The sequence below is a fragment of the Nannospalax galili genome, unplaced genomic scaffold, assembly GCF_000622305.1.
Source record: "Nannospalax galili isolate Female #2095 unplaced genomic scaffold, S.galili_v1.0 scaffold302, whole genome shotgun sequence".
Lineage (NCBI taxonomy): Eukaryota > Metazoa > Chordata > Mammalia > Rodentia > Spalacidae > Nannospalax > Nannospalax galili.
Window position 1 is genome coordinate 4004872 of NW_008350120.1, and position 15478 is coordinate 4020349.

The following is a 15478-nucleotide window of genomic DNA, read 5'->3' on the forward strand; positions in this document are numbered from 1 at the left end:
AGGGAGGCAGAGGCAAGCAGATCTCTGTGAGTTCAAGGCCAGCCTGGTGTACATAGTGAGTTCCAGGACAGCTGGAGATACAGGGAGACCCTGTCTCAAAAAGACCAAAAATAAACAAATAAATAACCACCGTCTGACCAGTGTTGAGCTTTGCCCTGGGGGTGGGGGTGTGCATATGTGTATATGTGTATTTATTGGGGGATATACACAGAGAGTGCATGTGCACATAGAGGTCAAACATCAATGTTAGGCGTCTTCTTCAATAGAGTCTCTGCCTTATTTTTTGAAACAGGGTCTTACTGAGACCTGTAGCTCACCAGTTGGCTACACTGATTGGCCAAAAGCCCCAGGGATCCCCCTTGTCTCCACATCCCCAGAGCTGGGCTTACAGGCCTGCACCATTGCACATGGCTTTTCCATGGGCGATGGGCATCTGAACTCAGATCTCCATGCTTTATGGCAGGCACTTCACCCGCTGACCTGTCTCCCCAGACCCCTGCTTTGTTTTCCCAGTAGGAGTTTATGGAGATTAGGGAAAATGAACAGAGAGGGGAAATCACTCTGTTGTCTTATTTTTTAAGCAAATAGGACTAATCTAGTTTGCTGTTAAGATTCAGTGAAGCAGGGGGAGAGGGCTCCACAGTGAGCGTTCTTGCCGCCCTTACAGAGGACTGCAGTTCAGTTCCCAGCACCCACATCAGACGCTCACAGCTACCTGTAACTCCAGCTCCAGGGCATCCAGCGCCCTCTTCTGGCCTCTGAAGACACTGCACCCACATGCACAACCCCCCCACATACACATAATTAAAGATAAAAATAAACTCATTTTTTAAAAGGTGCAGTGAGACTTATAGGTATGCATGCAAGTATTTTTATCTTATCTTTGTCTGTACAGTTAAAATATTTGTTTATCCATAAATGTAACAACATAAATGCAGATACACACTTTCAGATATTTTAGAAGGATTTAGGTGACTTCTGGGAGGAGAGGGTAAAATGGATCGAAAGGACCTCACTCTGCCCTTTATTATTGTAATTCCTAGAGATATGCATTAGGTTGCTGTATGTATTAGAAAGTAAAACAGGACTCATCCAGGCTCAGCAACTCTGTCCCTGCATGAATGAGACAAAAGACTTAAAACTCTCTCCACCTGTGTTTTCTCCTCTGTAAACTACAGTTGAAAGCTTCTCCTTTGCAGAAGTGCTGTGAAGACTAGATTAGGAATTATTCATACAAGACAGCTAGCACAGTGCCTTTTACACCATAGGCACTGAATAAATAATAATTGTTTACATTATTAATAGGAGTATAGCGTATGCTCTGTTTGCAAATTTACTCACCCCAAAATGCGTAAAGAAAATGGATGTAGGCTCTTTATCTTTTGATAACTGCCCTGCTCCTCTACACAGGCTCCAGAGGGAAATGGATCCCAGATCCGGGACGCTTAATTTGCCTCAATAATTTAAACCTGCACCAGGGCTCCCCTGTCCTTCAGGAATGCTTTGTCTTTCAGGGTGCATGGACACATGTTCCAGTAGTTGTCCCCTCTCTGTAGGAGGTGTCAGTATTAGCAAATAAAAATACTGGCTGCTGAGCTGGGATGGTGGCCCACGCCTTTAATACCAGCACTTGGGAGGCAGAGGCAGGCGGATCACTGTGAGTTCAAGGCCGGCCTGGTCTACAAAGTGAGTTCCAGGCCAGCTGGGGCTACAGGGAGACCCCGTCTCAAAAAGACAAAAAAATAAAAAATAAAAATACTGGCTGTCTAGTCACATTTGAGTTTTAGGAAAACAAAAAGCAATTTTAGCAGAGTGTACCACAAGGAGATATTTATAGTAAGAAAATGGCCATTGTTTCTCAGAAATTCACATATAACCAACCAGCCTGGGAAAGACCCCAGGGAATGTAGACTAGAGCAGCCTCTATGGAAATCAGTGTGGCGGCCTCTCATGAGACTAAGAATAGAGCTTCTGTATGGTCCGTGGGAAGGAAGCACATCAGCAGTTACCTACACAGTTATCACAGCTTTATCCCAATAGCCAAGTCGGCGAACAGGCCTACGTGCCCACGAACAGGTGATAGACAGTGTGGTGTATATGAGAACAAAGTACTACTCAGTCATGAAGAAGAACCAGTCTGTCACTTGCACAAAAATGTGGAGACCTAGAGCTAGATCATCATATTAAGTGCTATAAGCCAGAGTCAGAAAGACAAACATGAACTAGAGGGATGGCTCAGCAGTTAAGAGCACGCAGTGCCCTTTCAAAGGACTCAAGTTCACTTCCAGCACCCTCATCAGGCAGCTCACAACCACCTATAACTCCAGCTCCTGGGGGATCCCAGGCCTCTGGCTTCCGCAGGGACTTATGTGCACATACCACATGTGCATATACACATAATTAAAAATAGACTTAAGAAAATCAAGTACCATGAATTTTCTCTTATATGCGGAAGCTGTTTTATCTATCTTTTATTTATTCTTTGACAGTTTTATATATGCATACAGTGCATCTTGTATACATAGCCATCCCCTACACTCCATCCCACTCCCCCAGGACATCTCTCAACACAGCCTCCTCCTACCTTCTAGATTTTTTATTTATTTTATGTGTATGAGTGTATTGTCTGCGTGTATGTAAGTGCACCTGTGTCATGCAATACCAGCGGAGGTCAGAAGAGGGCATCAAATTCCCTGGAACTGGAGTTATGGGTGGTTGTGAGCCGCCATGTGGGTGCTGGGATTCAAACCCAGGTCTTCTGCTACAACAGCCAGTGCTCTTAACCATTGAGTCATCTCAGCTCCCTGGGGTTTTTTTAAGACATGAGAGTCAAGAGAGGGCTCTTACGGAAGGGAAAGAACTGAGGGAAAACAGGATGAGGAAAGGTTGCAGGAGAACATAATCAAAAGATATATACACGTATGAAATTGTCACAGTGAAGCCTGTTATTTACATGGCTAACATACGCTTTAGAAAGGAGGTGCTGGTCTCCTGAGACTGACTGTACACTGCGTGGTATGTGGGTCCAGCTCCTGGGCAATCAGGCCCCTGCTTGGCAGTAATCTCAGCCTGCATCTCCAGCCTCACCAGCATCTTCCAGTGCACCCTGGCCAGGCCTGCTCCATTCCACCCATCAACATGGAGCCTCCTTATTGGGTCTGGACTGGGACTTCCACTCTCCAGCCCCTGCAGGAGATGTCTGAACCACACAAGGATCCACAGCAGATCCTTGGGTCTCAACGCAGTCATTTATCACATGACCCCAGGAAGTATGCAGGGAATTCTGACAGTGACCCTATGGATGCAAAGCCCCAGTCATTGCTGTGCCCAGGAGTATGTGTCCTGCAGCTTTAGTACCCCCCACACACACACACTCACACAAGTTCCAAGCACCCCACAGTCCCCAGCCAAGCACAGGCAGCCATGGGGCCGTGCTGTCCTCCACAGATGTCTTCCTGACCACCTGCCTCCCGCTCGCTCTTTCCCCTTTCATCCCTCACCTGCTGAGTGCTCATGTCACGCCTCTGTGGATGTTTCTAGATGCTGAAGATGGCAGCACTGAATGAAACAAACCCTTGCCCATTTAGAGCTGTGTCCTAGTGCAGCAGAGGGCAGAGACAGCCAGTGCAACAATAGTATCTGAGGTCCTGACATCACAGGCCCCAGGCACTCTGTGAGAAAAGATGAGCAAGTAGGGGACCTGAGACCAGTCACAGATGGGCATTTGTTCAGACTGGGTAGTCAAAGTCTTTCTAGCAGAGAAAAGGAAGATCAGCCATGCCAGTGTCTGGGGCTAGGAAGAGCAGTTGGCTGCTGGGGCAGCCCAGGCTCCCTCAGATCCTGCAGCAGGTGCATCTGGCAGAACGCAAACAGCAGCAGAGGCGAGAGGAGGTTAGAAAGGCGTCTAGCCCGGCAGCTAAATCTGCATCCACAAGACCCGAAAACAGTTGAGAAAGTCGCCTCCTTCCCCTCCCTTCTGCTCTGCTTCTGCAGGACGGAACAGAGCAGTGAACTCTAACCTTACTGCTGTCCTGGGAGCTTCCTCCTGGCTCATGAGGCTGGAACAGCCCTGGAGCTGGGACGTGCCAGGTGAGGGGGCCACAGGAGAGGAATGACAGCTTCACGTGTTTAAAACATTCCTCTCACATTAGGGACTCTGCAGAAGTATGAGACTGGAGCATCTTCCTCCAGGGGTCTGAGGAAACCAGCCCAGGCTTGGGGGATTTATCCGGACTCCACAGAGCCTTTGTGCGATCGTGGGCAGGACAGTGAAAACGAGGTTGTAAGACTCTAATCTGAACGTAATATTTTGTAAAGTAGTGGTTTCTGTCGTTACGATAACCTGGAAACGTGATAGGACTTACCAGTGGCATCTGTCTAGACCAGGTACTTGCAGTTCTTGGTCTGAAGAATCGCACACACGGCACAGGGGAGCTCAGGATCTCATCCAGGAGCAAAGTGAAACCGCAGAGTCTGCACACTGCAAGGGGGCAGCAGGTCCTGGGTGGACATGCAGCTCAAGCGCATCCTGGTCGCCATCCAGAGCCTCCTGCTCACTGTCCTGGACCTCCTTTTCTGGGTCCAGAAAGAGACAGTCTTGGTTGCCAGGGTGAAGGGTGGGTGGTTTTTGGTTTTGGTTGATAGGCTTGGGTTATACAAGCCTTTGTTTGCTGTGCATATCTTTCCATACTGCATCTGTTTAATTTTTTATTTATTTTTCCAATTATGTGTTTATGTGTGTGTCTGTGTGTGGGTATGTGCGTGTGTGAGGGCAGGTACCTACAGAGTCCAGAAGAGGGCATCAGATCCCCTGGAGCTGGAGTTATAAGTAGTTGTAGGCCACCAGAAGTGAGCACTAGGTACTGAACTACAGTCTTCCATAAGAGCGGCACGGGCCCTTAACCACTAAGCCGTGTCCCCGGCCCCAGTGCATCTGATTTTAATCATATGTCTGTCCAATCATACATAGGCATAAGATGCATATAGGGGTTTTCCCTAAAAGTTCACTTAGAAAACACAATTTGCCTTCCTGTGCATGCATCCAAAACCAGTACAGGCTGAATCATCCCACTGCCCCACATTCCCAGATGTGTTCCTAGGTGGGTTTGACCACAAAGGGGGAGTTACTAGGGGTTGCTAGGGACTTATTAGGAGCTGTGGGTATGGAGTGGCCAATTTCCTTTTGGGGGCTGTGCACCTCAACATAAGTGGAGTCCCGGGTTGCTAAGTGCTCTGTTGTGAAAGGGTATATGTATGGCTCGAGCTGGGCAGGTCCCAGGTTGCTAAGCTGTCCCTACGCCTGCCTCAAGGGTGCTTCTCAATGCAGGATGCAGTTCTGTTCCAATAAACTTGTGGTAAGTTGAAGATACCCTGAATTCAGGGGACTGGAGTGGTTAAGAGCACGGCTGCTCTTGCAGAGGACCCAGGTTCAATTCCCAGCACCCACAGGGAGGCTAACAACTTCTGTTACATCAGTTCCAGGAGATCCAATGCCCTCTTCTGACTTCTGGGGGCATTGCAGGACAAAGGTGCACTTACATACCTGTGGGCAATATTCTCATACACGTAAAATAAAGATACTATAAAAATAAAATATTTTTTAAAGTAGTCTAAATTCAGATAGATTATAACTTCGAGGCCTGCCTGGGCCACAGAGTGAGTTCAAAGCCAGCCAATTCCATCTCAAAATCAAAACAAAGAGCCGGGCACGTAGCTTGGTGGTAGAGCACTTGCTTAGCTCTCTCCCCAGTGCTGCGGCCACCCAGCACGGAGATGAGTGATGCTCTCACCTGGCATGCAGAGAGGACAGTAAGGCAAGAAGCAGCTAGGTGAGAGGGCCACAGTCAGAGTGCAGCTTCTGCCCGGGCACGTACTGTGCACCAACGCACCAACATGAATTCAACACTCATTGTTTTCTTTTTCTATTTGTGTGTGTGTGTGTGTGTGTGTGTGTGTGTGTGTCGGGGGGGTCTGTGTGTCTGTCTGTGTGGTGTACATGTATGTGGGCACACTGTGGAGGGGTGCCCATCTGTGAGCATGCCCATGGAGGCCCAGGACTGGTGTCTGGACTCATCCTCTCCTGCTCTTCCACCGTATTCAATGAAGCAGGGGCTCTCAGTCAAGCCCAGAGCTTGCTGATATGGCTAACACCATGGACCAGCCTGCTGTGGGTCTCCACCGTCTCTGCCTTCCAAGGCTGGAATTACAGGCGGCTGCCCAGCCCACCTGCATTTGTGTGGGTTCTGGGGATCCAAATTCCAGTCTTCTCACGTGTCTGACAAGTTCTGTAACCACTGAGCCATCTCCTCAGCCTGTCAAATACCTTAAGTGTAGCCATGAACTGGGCTCCTGGTAATCAACACATCTGCAACATGATTCTCTAGACCTGGCCCGGCTACATGTCCTAAGGAAAGCTTGTTTTCTTCTTTTGTTCTCAAGGAAGCTAATGGCCTTGTTTTGTTTTCTTTTCTGCTCTCTTGGCTCTCGGATCCAGGCCCTGGCGTGCCCAGTGTGACCGTGCACAACACCACAGATAAGAGAAGTAAGTGCCCTTTCTTTCCAATCTTTCTAAGTGTGGACCCCTCTGGCAACCATTACTGACTAAATAAAATAGTAATGAGGGCCAGTGTCACCCAGCTGAGACTCTATGGTGCTCTTTAAATTGCCTAGGGTCCACAGTGCCCTTGAGATGCTGAGGCTGGGCAGGCATTCCCTGGATACCTAGGTCATGGATGAGGGTCTCTGCATGCCGGCCAAGACCATCTGGATTTGAACAGTCAGTGGGCAGCTTGACTCTTCTCCTCTAAGGCCTTCTTTGAGAGCAAGCTCCATGGGTGCTCAGAGGGTCATCCACCTGTGGATCTGGTGATATCTGCATGGTGTGGAGGGTCTACACATCCACACTGCCACAGGATGATACAGGTTTAGCTGAGGCCAACGAAGGTAGTGGGCGACCTGGTAGAGGGATATCACAGTGGGCACGAGGGCTGCTGTGGAATGGAAAAGGAGGCAGCTCGGCTCTAAATGCAGCCAAACATCTGGGAGGGGAGCATGGAGGATGGGAGACGGTCAAGAGACACCAGCAGGGGAGTCTTGCTCATGGGCCTCACAGGATTCTTGCTGTGGTCAAGCCAAGGATGTGGGCATCGAGGATGAGGATGAGGACTTGGTCTGACACCCAGGGTAATCGGTCTTGCTAAACTGACCTAGCAGGAGGCTCACTGAGACTGAAAGATACACACCAAAGATAGGGCAGGGCCAGTGCTGAGGCCCAGTTACGAACTTGGAGAGGTCTGACTCAGTGTGGTCAAGGAATCGGGGCTGCCAAAATCTAGAACTCTCGAGAATCCCCCAACGAACGTATAGATTTTCACCTGACAGCACCCTACATAGGCTGCCACGTGTGCTATGTGTTGGGGGAACAGGAAGCTGGGCATGATAGATGGAGCAGGATGATAAAGCTACTATTAAGAGACTTTACCTGGGCACCTCCTCTCTCCTACCCAAGAAGCTGACTTCCATTGCCCCCTTCTCCAAGATGCCCGTGGTATGACCTCCCCCAAGAGGAAGGTCAAACCTTTTGCCAGATTCTGGCTTAAGCATTTGGAAGTGGGTAAAATGGATGTGGTTGAAAAGATAGCATTTAGAAGATCATCTCCAGTCATGATAATGGTCTGCCAATTAAAAAAATGTATAGGCTGGGCGTGGTGGCGCATGCCTTTAATCCCAGCACTCGGGAGGCAGAGGCAGGCAGATCTCTGTGAGTTCAAGGCCAGTCTGGTCTACATAGTGAGTTCCAGGACAGCTGGGGCTACAGGGAGACCCTGTCTCAAAAAGGACCCCCCCAAAATGTATAGAGCCTGGCATGGTGGTGCACACCTTTAATCCCAGCACTCGGAGGCAGAAGCAGGAGGACCTGCGTGAGATCAAGGCCAGTCTGAACTACATGTCATCCTGGGAAGAAGGGGGGGAGGGAGGAGGAGGGAGGGAGGGAGGAAGGCAGGCAAAGGGTGGCTGTCAGAGAGGCCAGCGGTGCCAAACCACTGTCATGGGCTTTCTGCTGCACCCCCAGTAGGAGGGATGAGTCTCTGGGGTTGAGAGGTGGCAGCTCCCAAGCCTCAGTTTCAGCCTCACCTGGGGACTGCCCTAGGAGCCTAGGAGGTTTGGATGGTGTTGGTCATTGTCCCCTGAAGGATTCTAGGTCAAATCCCTGGGTGTCAACCCCACATCCACCCACATGCTGCCCACTCCAGTACAGGCACAGGAGGAAGGGAGCCTGGCTATGGTGTTGGGCCAGAGCTGCCAACCCACGTGGCCTCTGTGGTCTTCAACACCCAGCACGACAGTGCTCCGTAAACCACTCAGGCCCTACCTGCCATTTTCACTTAGAAATCGGGCCATTGTGCAGAGCTGAGCACTCGATGTGGCGCTCTCTGCTCCTGACTGTGACCAGCTGCGTCAAGCGCCAGCCACTGTGACCTCCCCAGAGTGATGGGCTGCGATCTAGAATTGAAAGCCAAGTAAATCCCTCTTCCCTTACCCTGACAACAGGAAACAGAATTGAAACGGAAGAATAGGTTCTTGACCTTGTAAATCATGAGCTACATTCTCTGTCTGGTGAAGTTTCGTGTCCCCCTGTAGTGTCAGACCCTAATCACAGGGCCTGGGAATCTGTATTTTAATAAACTTGTAAGAACTATTGATCCACTATTGGTGTACCTGTAATACCAGCATTTGGGAGGCTGAGGCAGGAGGATGCAGATTTTAAAACCAACCTGGACTACATCACAAGATCCTGCCCCCTTCCCCCAAAATGGTGGATTACAAGCACCTTCACAGTATTCCATTTCACAGATGAAAAGACTGAAACTTAGTGGGCAAAGGGTCCCGAAAACTAAGCCTGGAATTCTGACTGTTCAAGAGCAAATCATTTCAATGGGCAGAAAAAGCAGAAAAGTCCATTTTAAAAGCTGAATAGAACGGGCCACAGTGGCACACCCTGTTAATGCCAGCACTTAGGAGGGAGAGGCAGGTGCATCCCTCTGAGATTCAGGCCAGTTTGCTCTGCGTAGGAGATCCAGGCCAGCTGGGGTTACACAGAGACCCTGTCTCAAAAACCCAAAGTGGGGGGCAGGGGGAGGAAGCGGAAGTCTGAGAGAAAACAACAAACCAATCGCAGCAAATACTCTAGTGAGCTCTGACTGTTCAAAGATAGAATGTTTGCATGTCTGAATTCAGGCAGTCTGTGGGGAGCGTCAGTCACAGGCACACGGAGCACTGATGGCTTACAAATAACTATCTGAGCCCAAAGCCCTGGCCCCCTGGCGCCAGCCTTCCAGCTTCTGCAGCTCCTGGGGCATCCTCTCCGGCAACAGCAGGCCAGGTCCACCTAGAAAAGGAGAGTTGAGTAGAATTGAGCCGCAGGCCCAGTGAAGTGCTGGACCCAGCCCTATGTCTAGCCTCCAGGTGGGAACCTGTGATTTTTCTCCCTTTACATGTAACTTGTAATGTGGCTACCAGCCTCCCACAGCATGCCACAGCCCAGCCCAGCTCAGCCCCATCTGAGATGGCTGCCCTGAATGGAATGCCCTGTGCCTGTACTGTGTCAAACCAGTGGCTCCCAGGTGAGGCCGCAGACACCTGAGGCCCCTGGACCCCTGGTATGAGCAGTTGCATCTTGTCCCTGCTGTAGTCACAGCCTCCCAGCTGCCTGTGTGCCAGGTGAAGGGTCTTTAATGTGCTGTGGATCAGAGCCTCAGGCAGGCAGCAAAGCCTGTGCATCACAGACCAGCCTTAGGGCACAGATAGGGTTCAGATCGTGTGTTCGTCCATGATTGAAAAAGTTCATGGGTGCTAGAGAGGCAGCTCAAAGGTTAAGAGCACTGGCTGTTCTTCTAGAGGACCCAGGTTCAATTCCCAGCACCCACATGGTGGCTAACAGCTGTCCTAACTCCAGTTCTAGGAGATCCAATGCCCTCTTCTGACCTCCTCAGGCATTGCACAACACCGGTACACATACATACACGCAGCCAAAACAGTCATACACATAAATAGCTCTGCGGTTAAGAGCACTGGCTGTTCTTCCAGAGGACCCAGGTTCAATTCCCAGCACCCACATGGCAGCTAACAACTGTCTGTAACTCCAGTTCCAGGGGATCCAATGCCGTCTTCTGACCTCTGCAGGCATTACATGACACAGGTGCACTTACATACAAGCAGGCAATACACTCATACACATAAAATAAAAATAATAATTTTTTAAGTTCATGGACAGTGAACAAGAAACCCTGTCTTAAAAACGTGGAAGGTGAGGGCCACACAAGGTTGTCCCCTAACATGCGTGTCCTCCACATACATGCCATGGCATGCAACACACATATGAACTGACATGCAAATGCAAACACACACACACACACATGTGAACTGGTGTGTGCACACACAGAAATTTAAAAATAATAAGTGTGCAGAACAGAGGAACCTCCCCTGCAGGTGTCCTTTGCATCAGCCTGGGGTTCTGCCCAGGAGGGGCCTATAGGAGCCCCCAGAGTTTTGTTTGGCAGTTGGATTTCCTGTTTCCTGGCTCCTGCCTAGCTAGACAGTTATCTGCAGTTCAAGGGATGGGAACAGCTGGATGAGTTAGGGCGGGCCACTGGCAGGGTTATCCAGAACATTTTATGTATCTGAGGACTCTCAGCACAGCTCAGGAAAACAGAGGCACGGGCGTTGGATAAACTGCCCAAGTGCCGAAATGGTAGATGTGTTTCAACTAAAGCAGCCCAGCCTGGGTCCACAGAGCCCTTCCTCCATCACAGGCCGAGCATCCTCAGCCCCCAGATCCAAAGTCCAAATGCTCCAAAATCTGAAATTTTTTGAGCACCAATATATGGATACATTGACAGTCCCACGCCTCCATGACGGGCTGTGGTGATGATGCTGTCAGAAATTGCCTTCAGGTGGCATGGACACCGTGTCCACGAAACAGAAAGTGGTTCAATGTTCAGACTTGAGCCCCATGCCCAGATAAACCCTGGAACATGCTAAGACTCCAAAATCTGACAGAATAGGAAATCCAAACCTCCCCTTTTACCAAGCACCTCAGTAAGGAATGCTCTGCCTGCGACCAGTGCCACTCAGCCACACAGACCCAGAACCCGGGAATGCCACTTGGTCACCGAGGAAACGGCAGCAGCCTCTGTGACCATTGCTCCTGTCACCCTGGTTCCCATCTGCCAAAGGGGCCCTGGGTCCTCCCCGTGCTTGGGCCTCCCTCTGCCAGGCAAAGACCCCGGTGCCCTCAAGCTGAGAGACCACCTCTGAGCAGCCCATCCCAACTTCTTTGAGGAGAGCCCAGACTGGTGCCTTTGGAGAGGTGGTATGAAGGACAGGCTGCTTCTGAGGACACTGTAGGATGCCTGGCCTGGCAGGGCCTGAGCAGCCTGCATCTGTTACAGGGACAGCAGAGGTCCCCAGCCATCGGGAGGGCTGGGGCGGGGCGACATGGACCCCATTCTATATTAATGCAGCCTCGTTGGGAAAGTTGCAGCGTGCTCGGCTCTACCCACGGCCAAAGACCCCGCCCACTCCTGGCCCCTGGGAAGAGTTTACATCTTCCCCTTTTAAAAATCTCATCTCCAAACAGAGCTGGCAGGCTGTTCCCAGATGTGATTCTGAATTATTCAAAACCTATTTCCTTAAGAACGTAATTACAATAGGCACTAAAGTCTATGCATGTAGTGTGTGAGGCTTTGGCCCCTTGGAGATGGGGAAGACACTGGCAAACCACCACAAGCCCGCTGGGGCTGGTTCTAATGTCCGTGTGGAAGGGATTGTAGGGCAGATACTGGATATGTGGGGGCGAGCTGGGATGGCAGCTCACAGTGCAGCTGTCCAGCCTGCAGGAGAAAGCCCGTGTGACATCGCATAGGCTGGGTTAGTGGACACCCCCCTGTGGTGTCCTGAAAGCCGATTCAGAACTTCCAAACTCCATCCAGCCTTCTCAGTTTCCAGACCTCTGCTTCATGGAGGACAGGTCTCTCCTCTCTCTCTCTCTCTCTCTCTCTCTCTCTCTCTCTCTCTCTCTCTCTCTCTCTCCCCATTTTATGCAGTCTGTTGGGGGCTGGATGTTGAGAGATTTGGGAGGTTATTTCTGGTGTTTAAGAAACAAAGCTACCCCCAGTTAGCATCAGGCAACTAACTGGATAAAACTCACTCAACTCTGACCTCTCAGTATCTTAGTCCCTCTGAGCACACTGTGTGGCCATCCCCACCCTCCCTACCCGGAACTGAGCGTCACCCACCAGGCACCAGGAGCTGAGATGATGTGCTGGACAGCTTTAGTGTCAACGTGACACACCTGGGTTGAGGGAGCCTCAATTAGGGAATCGCCTTCATTGGACTGGCCTGTGGCCATGTCTGAGGGGCATCTTCTTGATGAGTGATGTGGGAGGGCCCAGCACACTGTGGGTGGTGCCACCCCAGGGCAGGTGGGCCTGTGTTGTATAAGAAAGCAGGCTGAGCAGGGCCAGGAGAGCAAGCCAGTAAGCAGTGTTCCTTCCTTGTGCTCCAGCTCCTGCCTCCAGGTTCCTTCCCTAAGTTCCTACCTTGGGCTCCCTGATGAACTGTGACCCAGGAGATGTAAGATAAACCCTTTCCTCCCCAAGTTGGTATTGGTCAGAGTGTTTTGACCAGTGGAGAAACAAACTAGGACAGAAATTGGTACCAGAGAGTGGAGTATTGCTGTGACAGACCTGACCTTGGTGTTTTTAGGATTGTGGAAGTGTTCTGAACTTTGGGCTGGAAAAGCCATTGAGCACTTAAGAGTTTGTTGCTGTGGAGCTTGGAACAGTTATGCTGAAAGAGTTGTAGATGATGGAGGCCTGGCTTCTGAAGCTTCAAAGGAAGCAGAGACTATCAGGGCTGTTTATGTGATATTTTAAATTGAGAATCTATGCTATCTGGTCAGCTGGGACTGAATGATTATCTGTGATTAAGAAGATATCAGAACCACTGAAGCAAAACCTTTGCTTTACTGGGACAATTGATGCTGGTTAACTGGGGCTGAAAAAAATCAGCTATAAGAAGAGATCAGCATCACTGAGGTAAAATCATTGAGGTAGAATCTTCTGGGAGGTATTTCCTCAGGGTCAGTACACAAATGCTATAGTCCAGAGGAGCCCAAGCCTCCATCTCAAGCTGGAAGCAGGACTTGGTAATGTATAAGAGTCTCCTGCATAGTTCTAGTGTTGAAAGTGTAAAGGGGTCACAGAGAAAAGCTGAGGCTTGGCACTCTGAGAGGGTTCAGTTGCAGCGAAGACCCCAGGAATGAAGGGGTCATGGAGAGAAACTGAGGCTTTGCACTGGGAGAGGCAAGAAGAGGCCATTGGTGAGGGTGCAGCCTCAGTTTCAGTGGTGACCCCAGCTTTTCGGAAATGCCGGGACCATGGGACGATCACCATGGACCGCAGTATGTGTGAAATGGAGCTGGCCTGGGTCTGCGAGACGAGCTGAGTGTGCTGTGGACGGCAGTTAGAGAGGTGGAGCTGCCAGAACCTTTGGAACCCAGAAGATTGTGAGTGACTCCCAGATGTCCAGCCTTGAGCTACTTTGCTGGACTTTGGTTTTGCTTAGCTGTGCCCGAGTCTTCCCTTTGAAATAAGACAGTACTTGTTTTAGATTTTATAGAAGTTACAAGAGTTTTAAAAGAGACTATGGACTTTTAAAGTGTTTGGATTTTTTTAAGAATTGTGGGGCTTTTAAGGTTGTACTGTCTTATGTTGTGATACTAACATCATATCTTGGGGACAAGAATTGGAGAAGTTATGTTTTAACAGTGATGTGTCAAGTTGACAAGGGGTCAGTTTTGCTGACTAAATTGACACACCTGGGTTGAGGGATCCTCAATTGGGGAATTGCCTCCATTGGACTGGCCTGTGGCCATGTCTGTGGGGCATCTTCTTGATTGATGAGTGATGTGGGAGGGCCCAGCCCACTGTGGGTGGTGCCACCCCTGGGCAGGAGGGCCTGTATAAGCAAGCAGGCTGAGCAGGGGCCAAGGGAGAGGTCAATAAGCAGTGTTCCTCCATGGCCTGTGCCATGCTCCTGCCTCCAGGTTCCCGCCCTGAGTTCCTACCTTGGGCTCCCTGATGAACTATGACCCAGGAGATATAAGCTGAATAAAGCCTTTCCTCCACAAGTTGGTATCGGTAAGAGTGTTTGTGACAGTAATGGAGAAACAAACTAGGACGGATGTCAACAAACATGAAATTATCAAGGGCCTCTGTGCAGCACTATGGAGATTGACCCTTGCCCTGTAAGACCTGGGGTGGCCTGTGAGACTCCCCTCCTAGGAGGGATCCTATCTGGTCCCCATAGGCAGTAGGAGTAGGAGGATCTGGCAGGTAGAGAGGACCCAGGGCCACTGCAAATGGTGAAGAGGACAGAGACCCTCAGGCACAGCCAGTGAAAGCTGTTTCTCTCTACACTCCTGGGTGAGGGGAGTGGAGAAGCCCAGGTATAAAGGGGGCTCAAGAGCCCCCTTGTGGGCTGGGATGTAGCTCAGTTGGCAGAGTGCTTGTCTGTCATGCACACAGTCCTGGGTTTAATCCCCAGCACCACATAAACTGGACATGGGATTACACCTGCAATCCTAGCACTCAGAAGGTAGAGACAGGAGGATCAGAAGCTCATCCTCAACTACATAGCAACTTTGAGGTCAGCCTGGGCTACATGTGACTCTGTCAAATAAATAATTAAATAGCACCTTGCCCCTAAAGTCCAGGGACAGATGGCACGTGCTGACCACGGCAAAGGGCTTTACAGTGTTTCCACAGCCCTTGACCATCACTAATTTGACTCTCTCTGGCCCTAACAGAGATGGACAGTCACCCTGCAGCAGACCTCCTTTGGCACAGCAGTGACAAGCCAGCTGGACACGCTCTGCGGTGGGACCTGTCCCACAAGGGCACCAGGGCCTTCAGGCTGTGGCTGCAGGGTGGAGTCCTGCTCTGAGGAAGCATAGCCAGGGCAGACTGGACACAGCCACGGCCATGGGGACTGTCTGTAAGGACAGGACGGTGCGCGGTGTACAAAGACAGACAGGCACCAACCCCGTGCCTGCTGTTCTAGATGTGGTGCTGGTGGCTGATTTAAGCCCCAGCTCTTATAGTACACGAAGCAAGTTTGTATCTGAGATCTATAGTTTTCAAGTATTTTAAGGAACAATTTGGTAGCCAAAAAAGGAAGGAAATAAAGCTCCTTACAGTAAAGTGAGATTTGAGTGAGAGCTCTTGCCTAGACAGACTGAGTCAGCAGCCCACAGATCCTGCGTGCTGGGGAGGTACCTCATAAGTTGTTACCTAGGAGTTTTTCTTCATTAAAGATTAGCATGGGGGAGTGGGGTATGCTTTGCTAATACAGCGCTCGCTTAGCATACGTAAGGCTCTGGGCTCCATCCCCAGCACAAAAAAAAAAAAAAAAAAAG

The 15478-nt window shown here is 50.2% G+C and overlaps 1 protein-coding gene and 1 long non-coding RNA gene across 2 annotated transcripts in view; one reads left to right on the top strand and one right to left on the bottom strand.

Annotated features, from left to right (window-relative positions):
* The window catches only part of Dpp6 (dipeptidyl peptidase like 6), a gene marked incomplete in the record, with an annotated part of 754370 nt that overhangs the window by 714326 nt on the left and 24566 nt on the right, over nucleotides 1-15478 (top strand). The window contains 1 exon segment of the mRNA XM_017801700.1: nucleotides 6494-6541. Coding sequence (XP_017657189.1) covers nucleotides 6494-6541 — 48 coding nt within the window.
* Nucleotides 9183-15478, bottom strand: part of LOC103745331 — a 14465-nt gene continuing 8169 nt past the window's right edge. The window contains exon 3 of the long non-coding RNA XR_607748.1: nucleotides 9183-9388. This is a non-coding gene — a long non-coding RNA (uncharacterized LOC103745331). The remainder of the gene's footprint in view (nucleotides 9389-15478) is intronic.